Source organism: Pteropus vampyrus, unplaced genomic scaffold (assembly GCF_000151845.1).
Source record: "Pteropus vampyrus isolate Shadow unplaced genomic scaffold, Pvam_2.0 Scaffold334, whole genome shotgun sequence".
Lineage (NCBI taxonomy): Eukaryota > Metazoa > Chordata > Mammalia > Chiroptera > Pteropodidae > Pteropus > Pteropus vampyrus.
This window is the reverse complement of record NW_011889115.1, coordinates 1,634,478-1,645,284: the sequence shown is the minus strand read 5'-3', so window position 1 is coordinate 1,645,284 and position 10,807 is coordinate 1,634,478. Positions and strand designations below refer to the sequence as shown.

At 34.6% G+C, this 10,807-nt stretch overlaps 1 protein-coding gene across 4 annotated transcripts in view; it reads right to left on the bottom strand.

Annotated features, from left to right (window-relative positions):
* Positions 1 to 10,807, bottom strand: part of SOX6 (SRY-box 6) — a 358,392-nt gene that overhangs the window by 114,764 nt on the left and 232,821 nt on the right. For 3 of the 4 annotated variants that reach the window (XM_023522158.1, XM_023522160.1, XM_023522159.1), the window contains exon 7: positions 5,722 to 5,842. In XM_023522158.1, the coding sequence (XP_023377926.1) occupies positions 5,722 to 5,842 (121 nt within the window). Of the gene's footprint in view, positions 1 to 5,721; positions 5,846 to 10,807 lie in introns of all 4 variants that reach the window. The other variant, XM_023522157.1, reaches the window with a different exon arrangement.

The window sequence follows — 10,807 nt, the reverse complement described above, 5'->3', positions numbered from 1 at the left end:
CAGAAACAAGACAATGATGCCCACTTTCACTGTTGCTATACAACATTATACTGGAAGTTCTAGCCAGCACTATTAGACCAAAAAAAGAAAAAAAAGAAAAACAAAAACAAGAAAAAAAAAGAAAGAAAGAAATGAAAGGCATCTAAATTAGTAAAGAAGAGATAAAACTATCTCTAGTTGCACATGATCCTATATATACAAAATCCCAAAGAATCCACAAGAAAGCTACAAGAGCTAATAAATTCAGGTAAGTCACAGGGTACTGGATTAACACTCAAAAATCAATTGTGTTTCTACACACGAGCAATGAACAATCTAAGAAGAAATTAAGAAAGCAGTTCTGTTTACAATAGCATCTGCGAGAATCAAATATTTAGGAATAAATCTAACCAAAAATGTAAAAAGACTTGAACACTGAACAATAAAATATCGCTGAAAGAAAATTTAAAAGACCTAAATAAAAGGAAAGGCATCTACGTTCATGAAAAGGAAGACTTAAAATTGTTAAGATGTCAATACTACCCAAAGCATCCTACAGATTCAGTGAAATCTCTATTAAAATTCTAACAATCTTTTTGATAGAAATGGAAAAGCGGATATTCAAATTTATATGGAATTGCACGGGACCGTTATAGCCAAAACAATCTTGAAAAAGAATAAATTTGGAAGACCCATACTTCCTGAGTTCAAAATTTACTACAAAGCTACAGTAATAAAAACAGTATGGTACTGACATAAGAACAGATATATAGACCAATTAAACAGAATAAAGAGCCCATAAATAAATCCTAACATATATGGTTAATTGATTTTTCACAAGGGTACCAGGACCTTTCAATGGGGAAAGGACATCTTTTCAACAAATGGTGCTGGGAAAACTGGATACCCACATGCAAAAGACTAAAATTGGACCTTTAACTTTATACTATATATAAGAATTAACTCAAATAGATGAAAGACCTAAACTTAAGTACTAAAAGTATAGTACTTCTAAGTATTAAAAGTATAGTACTTAGAAGAAAATACAGGAGTAAATCCTGTGTTGGATTTGGCAACAATTTCATGGATGTGACAGCAAAAGCACAGGCAACAAAAATGAAATAGATAAATCGGACTTCGTCAACACCAAAAACTTCTACACATCAAAAGATACCACCAAGTAAGTGAAAAGACAACCTACAGAATGGGAGAAAATATCATATATCTGATAGAGGATAATACCTAGAATATATAAAGAAATTCTGAAATTTAACAACAATGAAAAACAAAAATCCCCATTCAAAAATGGGCAAAGTACTTCAACATTCTTCAAGGAAGATACACGAATGTCCAACAAGCATATGAAAAGATGCTCAAAATCATTAACCAATAAGGAAATGAAAAATCAGAACCAAAATGAGATAACATTTCACATCTACTAGGATGTCTATAATTTTTTTAAAAATGTCGGAAAATAAAAAGTGTCGGTGAGGATGTGGATAAATCAGAACTCTCTTGCATCGCGGGTAGGACTGTAAAATTGTGCAGCCCCTGTGGAAAACACTTTAGCAGTTTCTCAAAAAGTTAAACAACTACCATGTGACCCAACAATTCTACTCCTACATATATATCCTTCTAGAACAGATATTTGTACACCAATGTTCACAGCAGCATTATTCACAATAGCCAAAAGTTTGAAACAACCCAAGTGTCCATCAACAGATGAATGGATAAACAAATAACATACACACACACACACACACACAGACATATATATAAAAAATGGGATATCACTCAGCCATAAAAAGGAATAGATAATTGATATATGCTATAAGATGAATAGACCTTGAAAATACTATGCTTGGTGAAATACGCCAGATACAGAAGGACAAATGTTGTATGACTCCACTTATATAAAGTACTTGGAACAGGCAAATTCATAAAGAAAGATAGTAGAAGAGAGATTATTAGGGGTTACGAGTAGGGGAGTAGAGAGAGTTATTATTTAATGGCCACAGAGTATTTTTGGTGGTGACGGTTACATAACATAACAAATGTATTAATGTCACATTTACAAACGGTTAGAATAATAAATATTATGTTACATATATTTTATCACAAAATTTTTAAAAGAAGCATTAGGTACACTTGCAAAACTGCTTTTGGTCATCAGGCAGAGGGACAGTATATCTTGGTCAAATGCGCAGTTTTTGAACCACATTTCTAATGGATAAGGATGTAGTTTAATGTAGTTAAATTTAATAAGTTTCATGGTCAGACTTAATCCCCAAAGCTAGTGCTTTAGAATTTTCAAAGAACTTCCATACATTTTAACAAATTTAATATTTCCACTCACACTGAGCAGTGGACAAATCATAACATATTTTTAAGATGACAAAAACATGAAGCTCAGCAAGGTGAAATGATACATTCAAGTAAGAACTAAAATAATCCATGTAAAATATTTAGGACAGCGTTTGGCACAAATAACTATTCAGTAAGTTTTATATATTGTCCTATTACAACTAATAAATGAGTAGAGAAGCCAGGGGCAGACAGAGATCCTATTCCCAGGATCTCATGGGAAATGTCGAGTGCTGTTACTGCAGCAATCATTTAAAAAATCCCAAATATACAAAGTCCATGGGTCAGCAGCATCATCCCTAACACATGAAGGAGGCCATTGTTTTTATTTCACAGGCAATTCAATCTTGATCTGATATACACATTGGCATCTATGAAAGAGGCTTAATCTTTTAATTTTCTCAAATATAAGTGCTAAATGTGTTTATCGTACCTTGGATTGCTGCATCTCTCAGTATCATAATGTGAAAGAGCAAAGCAACCAAAATTCTGTGGTTGCTATTCTGGGCCCTTTTGAGTTCCTTTCCAGAAAGAAGTTTCTAATTATAGAACCATTAAAATTTCGGGAGCTATTAAGGATTAAAACTCAATAAAGCTATTTCTACAGAGATCAATCGAATAGATGTTACCCTAAAACTGCATAATCCCTGTGGTCAACATGCCTCATCAGCAACCTCAAGGTCAGAGAACTTGCTTGATGTTCACTGCACACTGAGACCCTGAAATGCTCTGAGCAATGGTCAATTCATCTGAAGGGGAGAAGGCCCGTAGTCCTAAATATATTTGTCTAGACCGTCCTTGTATGGATTCAGCCAACTTTGACAGTGAACATCACCCAAGGTGGACCTGGCTTTCTGGAAATCAAGACGATTATTCAAACAGCTGGAGGCACAAACAAACACTATGTACAGTTTTAAGTAAAGGAAGGTGGAAAAGAAACAGAAAGAGTCATTTATTTTGTAATTTTGTAAAGACCCAGAGAGCACTTGCACATCCTCTTGCTTTGGGAACCACAATATAAAGTCATGTCACTGTTTCAAGGCTTTTATATGTGATAGAGCTACTCGCTTCTAAAAATTTATTCATGTGTATTTTGAGTGAAATTATCATAGCTCAGTTTGGGGCAAAAAAGTTTTCCTGGTCTAAACTCTAGTCCAACAGTATTCTACTCCCCCAATCATGTGAATAACATGAACACTGCATAAATTAAGTCTCCTGAGTAATTCCTCTAATTATATAAGAACATATCATTTTAACCCTTTTAAAGTATATTTTATATACACAATGAAGCTTAGATTAGCCAAAGTATTAAAAAATTTAGTTATGGTTACTTAAATTCTCTGCCATATCTTAGGAGTCACCAGAAAATACTTCTTCTTTTTTTTTTTTTTACCAGCCTTGCTTGTGATTAAAAATAATCCTACATGTACAACTCAATTGTCCTGCCTTACCCAAAAAAGTTTTAGCCAACATAATAAACACAACTTTGCTACCCCAGGATGCTACTCTATGCTACACATATGCTGTTCAATGGAGGGAACTCACTCCTGCACGATAGTGTCTCAATCTCTATATTCTTCTCAGTTACATGTTATAATTCCTTTGAAGTTGAATAAGACTTTTTAAAAAATTATCCAAATTCACTGACTCTACAACATCTTCCCCCATGACAAACGTCATCATTTTAACAAAATTAGGTAAGTAACATGTTAACTATGTTGATGTAGAAAATAAAGCCCCTTTCTGATATTGAAGTGAAAATTTTTAAATTTAAAAACACTGAAATTAAATAGAGTTTCCACATTTAGTTCACTTAAAAGGTTTCTAAGATTGATATAGGGATGGCAACTCAGATTCAGGATAAACCAGTAAATTTGGTTTCTATCAACATTCCAAAGGAAGTCAAGATGAAGACACAGTTCAGAACAACTTATAGGGATCAGAGGAGAACTAAACCACTGCACTGACAGAAACATATTCTCTGACAAAATATACTCCTGTTTTTAATATTGATACCAATTTCATAGGGAATATAACTTGTTCTGAAAATTCTTCTCTAGAAATATCAATTTTTAGCAATTTGAATAACATAATTTTCTTTCACTCAGGTATCCAAAAACCTTTGATAATACTAGGTTTGACTAATTTGTACCTGAGGAATTTTCAACATCAGTCCTTAAATTAGCCAATCCCTTAACATCTCTATTCCTTGAATCATTTGAGTTTTGACATCAACATCTTACCTTTTTCCTCACAAGGAAAGGGGTTTACTGCAAAAGAGTCATAGACGGCAATGAGCAATTAAAATAGATTTAAAAACTCACTGGATTTCTTCTTATTCTATTTAGTAAGCTTCCTTATCAAAAATTTTAGTAAAGTGATTTATAGTTTATTATTGCCTTAAGCATATTAAAATGCCTTTGTTCACTTTATAAATCTCACACACAAAGAAACTGCCACACTCAGATTTGTTGCATGCAGATTTGGCGGTTAATATAAGCAGGTTAATATGTTAAAAAGAACTTGACACGGAAATTATTAATGAGTAGAACAAGGTCACTACTTCTGAGCTGAGGTCACTTACAAAGAATGCACAAATGAAATTAAGGTTGACTTTTATTTACTTGACTATCTTCTTACATTGGATTCCTTTGGCAACATATCTTTAAACATTTAAAGCCCTGTTTACAAGGAGGCTCTGAAAGAAGCTTCAAACCATTATGTGTTCCTAATTGAATTCCCCAGGAGTCCAGTAAACTCAGAGGAATAAAGAAAAATCATAACATTTGCTAAATCATCTCAAAACATATTTCGCTGCAAGGTTATGTGACCCGTTTTTTGAGGTTCAAAGATGAATGAGAAAATACTACTGAATGCTTCATTATTTAAACTAAAATAAAAAAAGAATTTTACCTATTAATGGTAGGCTAATTAAATCAGTCCAGTTTTAACTTTTCTTTTAAGATAAATCAGACAACAAACAATAATAACATTTTATACTGTATGTGACCACTCTCCCGAATATAAAAGCTCTCAGGGGAAGGAAAGCATCTTGAACCAAAGACAATTATTCACAGCAAAGGTATGAGAGAGAGAGCTGACAAAAATTGGTAGTCCCCAGGGAAAGTAGCATTTTATCTGTGAAATCAAAACAAACTCAAGTGGAAGAAGAGAAAGTAAAAGTTTTTAGCAACCAATTAGTTTATTAACATGACACCTTCCCAATTAACTTCCCAACTCTAATTTTTCTTTAAAATAAGCTTTTATGATCTTCTTATTCATAGTTCTTTAGTATGCTCCTGTGTTTGTTGTGACTATTAAGCAAAAACATGTGAATTTTAGCATTTCCAAAAGAATGTTCAATCCCTCTCTACTTACCTGGCTTGTATGTTATTCCAGGGGGGAAGAGGAATCCCTGTTGGGCAGCAGCAGCTGCTGCCAGGGTCCGCTGGTCATGTGGAAAAATTGGGATCATGAGCGGAGGCATGTGACCCTGAACCTGCTAAACAGAAGAGAGCCTATGATCAGCCAGAGACCAAACATATGCCAAGAAGTATTTGTTTTTCACTCCTGGTGGTGCTCTGGTACCCAGACAGCCACCCATTCCTAACCTCATCTCCAATATGCTCCCTGAGAAAATTTGGGCAAATTTTACCAAATCTCTTGTCTTAGATTCCATTAGCACACCAAGAAAATAACCTCATTGTGAACTTGCTACATTCCTGCTTTCACTGAATTGTAATTAACGGTTTCCTTTTATCTTGACTGTTTTCCTTTTATTTTTCTCTTTTTTTTTTTAACCAAGAACTAGGAGAAATGTTTACTTCTTACACGTACAATGTTAAAAGGTTTCGCCCTTTCACCTGCTTTGCATTCTGTGTTTTATTTTGAAAATAGTATTTAGTATCCTTGGTCAGAAAATAATGTCTAACTGTTATATATTCCGAACACTGTAGCTACCCAGTTTAGGTATCTTATTTCAAAGCCTCACTGCATTATGTTAAACATATAGCTCTTCAGATTTAAGGTTACTACATCTTGGCTCCCAATTAAACTAATATTCTTTGCCATACACACCTCGATGTAACATATAAATTGCTTGTCTGGCTAAGCAGTTTTACAGCTTTATGCACTACCATGTAGCTCAGTAATTATGGAGTTGTATTCAGAGAGCATTTCATAATAAATCCTACTATATCAAATTTCATTTGACCTCAATAAATGTATCAAAGAGCACAAAAATGCAAAATAGAAAATCTTCACTCTATATCAGTATTTGTATTCCATATAAAAAAAAATAAGAGCTATGACAGAATCATGTCTGTGAAAATCACATTTTAATTTCCTAGCTCCCTTTACTCTATGCATGCTGCCCTGATTCCAGAAGAGCATCACAGGAAGGTTTTGCCCCGGCTTCTAGGGCATGATTTTATAGGTTGAACTATAGGACTTTTGTTATTTAGAGATCAAAACTAGGATGTATTAACAGAAACGATCTTTAAGTTCAACCTGGGTCTTTGGCCTCTTTACCAGTATAAAAGGGCTACATTATTTCCCATTTAAGATACAGATCTTTACCAGTAATTCTACCAACCCCAATCTCTTTCCCTATTTAAATTCCTAAATTCTTCTCTTTAGGCAAAATTCCATATACTGGCTGATGACCCATTTAAATGGCACCAACTTGCAGTGTCCCATCCCTGTTCCTGTCCCTGTTCCCTCCGCAGCCAGGGACATGGTGCAAAATGTTTCTGTGTGGGTCTAAGAGGTTTCATTTACTAACAGTTTTTCTCTAGGGAAAGCCCTAAGATGTGGGTTAATAAAGGGCAAGCAAAAAATAAACACTTTACAGTATTTTTCTGAATTCATTTCTCAGGAAAATCAACTTATAATAAAAAGGTCTTTGTGCAATTACTACCTTGCCAGCGGGGCGTGAAAGAAACTAGCTTTGGGCAGCTATTTCTTCCATTTTAGCTGAGGTAAGCCCAAGTTTTGTACATTAGAGTACAAACTTAGCCTGCTTAAATTGGAGCTGATCCCCTAGTGCCCAAGTCTTGCCTTTAACCCTGAAGAAATGCACTAGGTTTGCTGTTCCACTCTAGCTTGTTGTGACCTGATGCAAATCTGAGATGTCAAAGATGAGGGCACTGTTCTATTTCAGAAAATAAAACACAATATTTTTTTGTAGGCGACTACTGTTTCAGTGCAAGAGTATACCAAAGGAAACCACTTCATTTCCTTCTAGAAATATGGTCCTAGCATGTATCTAGAACATAGCACAGATGCTTCACCCTCAAAGAAGGAAAACAAGAAAGTGAGAAGTCTAGGTGTCATGTTTATTTATTATTTCCTTCTTTCATTTTAACAAACACTTATTATGTGCTATGGATCTTGAGAAGTTGCTGAATAAATGGGGGCTAGTGAGCTTGAGATAGAGAAGACACAGGTTATCTTCAAACATGTGAAGGAATGTTACATGGAAGAAAAACCAGATTAAGTCTGAGCAGTTACAAATAATGAGTTATTCAACAATCACTCTGATTAAAGAGGTCACGTGTGCCATTTCCCTGGAGGTAGTCAAGTAAGGGCTATACACATGTATGTTAAGAATTCTTGGTACGACTAAAAGAGTGTTGCAAATACTAGGCTTTAACCCTGCCTCTGAAGCTGGAATCTTGATGTAATTCACCTCTCATCCCAGGGCCTCGGTTTCCTTATCTATAGCAACAAGAGGCTTAACTAGATCTGTGCTGTCAGTACAGAGGCCACTAGTCACAAGTGGCTACTGAGTACTTGAACTATGACTAGTCCAAATAGAGATGTGCTGTAAATGTATAAAATATACACTGGATTTCAAAGACAGAGCAAAAAAACAGAATGTAAACTTTTTCATTAATAATAATGGTATTGATTACATGTTGAAATGATAATATTTTAGATATGTTGGGTTAAATAAGTTAGTAAAATTAAAAACATCTTTGAAGGATATACATAATTAAAACCCTGATTAGACAACAACCTACAGAGCCTTTTCAACTTTATAATTCTTGATTGTTTAAAAGCCAACACTAGAAAGATAATATGATATAATCATTCCTTTATTTATTCAACACACATTTAATCAGAATCTACTCTGCCTACAAAGGTTTTGTTGTCAAACAAATATGAGCTTAAGTCTATACACTGTCACTCCATTAGCTGTGTGATCCTGAACACTTACTGAACCTTTCTGAGTCTATTCCCTCATGCAAAAACCAAAACTAATGATATTACCTTACAAAGTTACTGTGAGGATTAAACAGACGAGAAAAGTAACACTTGTGGCACAGTGACTGGCACATAATAGGCACTCAATAAATGTTAGATTCTTGCTCTTTTTTTCATATTGTTTGAATATTCAGTACTAGAAAATTATCGCTTTACTGATAAAACAAGAAGCAGTAGATCTTACTCACAACTCTAGTTCAGAAAAGAAAACATGAGCCAACTAAATAATTAGGTTTGGCAGGCAGAGGCTTGTCGTGTTCTTAGCAGATATCATGCCTCACAGAACATTATCCCATCCCAAGTATCTAGAAAACCATGAAAAAGAAGAGGTGGGATTACAAGGATCATGAAGATGTAATTTGGATTTTTTAGTGTTATTCATTAAGCAGCATCTTATAATGTAACATAATTTTATTTTTACATTGGTGCTCGAGCTCTTCAGATCAAGAGAACAATGGCAATTAGGTATCAGACCTTAATTCTTGAATCTTGGTGCCTGAAGATACTTTCTTTGTAGCTAGTTAAGTACATGGGATAACTAAGTAAACCATCTAGGGTCATTTTTAATGCCAAAAAACTGTAGGTGTTTCATATTAATATATGCTGTAAGAATTTAGGAAAGCTTTTTTTTTCTGTCCATTACCCTCCACAAAGTAGGATATGTCAGATACTTTCAATGCTGTTAACTCAGAGGCAGTTTCATCAAGTTGAGGGTCAAAGTAAAAATGAAGGGACAGAATAGTAAAAGCAATGGTAATGGCAGACTCATAGAGGTAGAATGGAGTTTAGAGCTGATCTAACCTACTAGATCTCAGTGTGGTCCCTGACTGGCGGCATCAGCAACACCTAAAAACTTTAAAAAAGCAAATCATCAGGCTCTATCCCAGACCTACGAATCAGAAACTCTGGGGGTTGGGTCTAGCTATCTAAATTTTAGACTGTACTTCAGAACAGTGATGCTCAAGCTTTAGTGTGCATCAGAATCTGGAGGAGGGTTAAAACAGAGATTGCTCGACCCTGCTCTCAGAGTCTCTGGACTGGTAGCTCTGAAGTGGGGGCTTGAGAATGTACTTTTCTAACAAGTCCCTGGGTGAAGCTGGTGCTGCTAGTCCAGGGACCATTCTTTGAGAATCACTAATCTAAATCAAACTCCCAATTTACACGTAGGGGAACAGGTGGCTAGAGTAGGTAAAAGATATAAGCCTGAGGTCACACTGCCTATGACAGAGCTGGATCTAAAGTCCAGAACTGCTAATTGCCCTGTTCAGTGCTTTTCCCATTACATGACATGGACTTTAGTGATAGAAAAAACTGAAATCACATGTATATACTTTGTTGCTGGAGAAAATCTGGAGGTCTACAACTAAAAGTAATTTTATATTTCAGAGGTGTATTGTTGCAGATGACTCTGGAGTACAGATATTATGTTGTTCAGTTTCAGTTTCTTCTCTAATTTTGTATGCAGAATAATTTGATCTCAAATCTACTGTCATTAATTCCAATAATTTGCTACAATTCATTCATTAGCAATGATCATTTAGCTCCAAATGATAAAACTGTCCTTAGCTTATTTTAAATAAAAAGATTGCAAATTCAAAGTGCCCTTTATTAAACACAAGACAAAATATCCAGTAGCCAATCAGAATCGAGGCTGAGAAAAGATGATGTACAGTTCCTTTCTAGTTCTAATTACAGAAGTTATAAGAATGATGATGATGATGATGATGATGATGATAACAGTAGCTAATATTTTCCAGTGTTTCTGATGATGATGATAACAGTAGCTAATATTTTCCAGTGTTTCTGATATACCATGTAAAAAGTGATTTACATGCTCTAAACTCTATGGCATACTTACTCTTACTATTATTATTCTCATTCATTTAATGAGAAAGACAAAACCATGAGAGGTTAAGTAACTTGGTCAATTAAAAAGTGGTAAAGCCGGTATTCAAGTCCCAGTGAACCAGGCTCAAAGTCTATACTTTTAAAGTACCATCTGATATTAAACATAAAGGTGTCTTTTGCTAAACAGATCTATATGAGGTAAAGAATATAATTCTTTGTGATAATTATTTGACTGAAAGTTTTATAACCATAACTGTAAATGTACATGCAGTTGTAATAATACACAGAGATCCCCTATACCCTTTGCTCGGTTTCCTCCAATGGTAGCATTTTGAAACACTAGAGTACA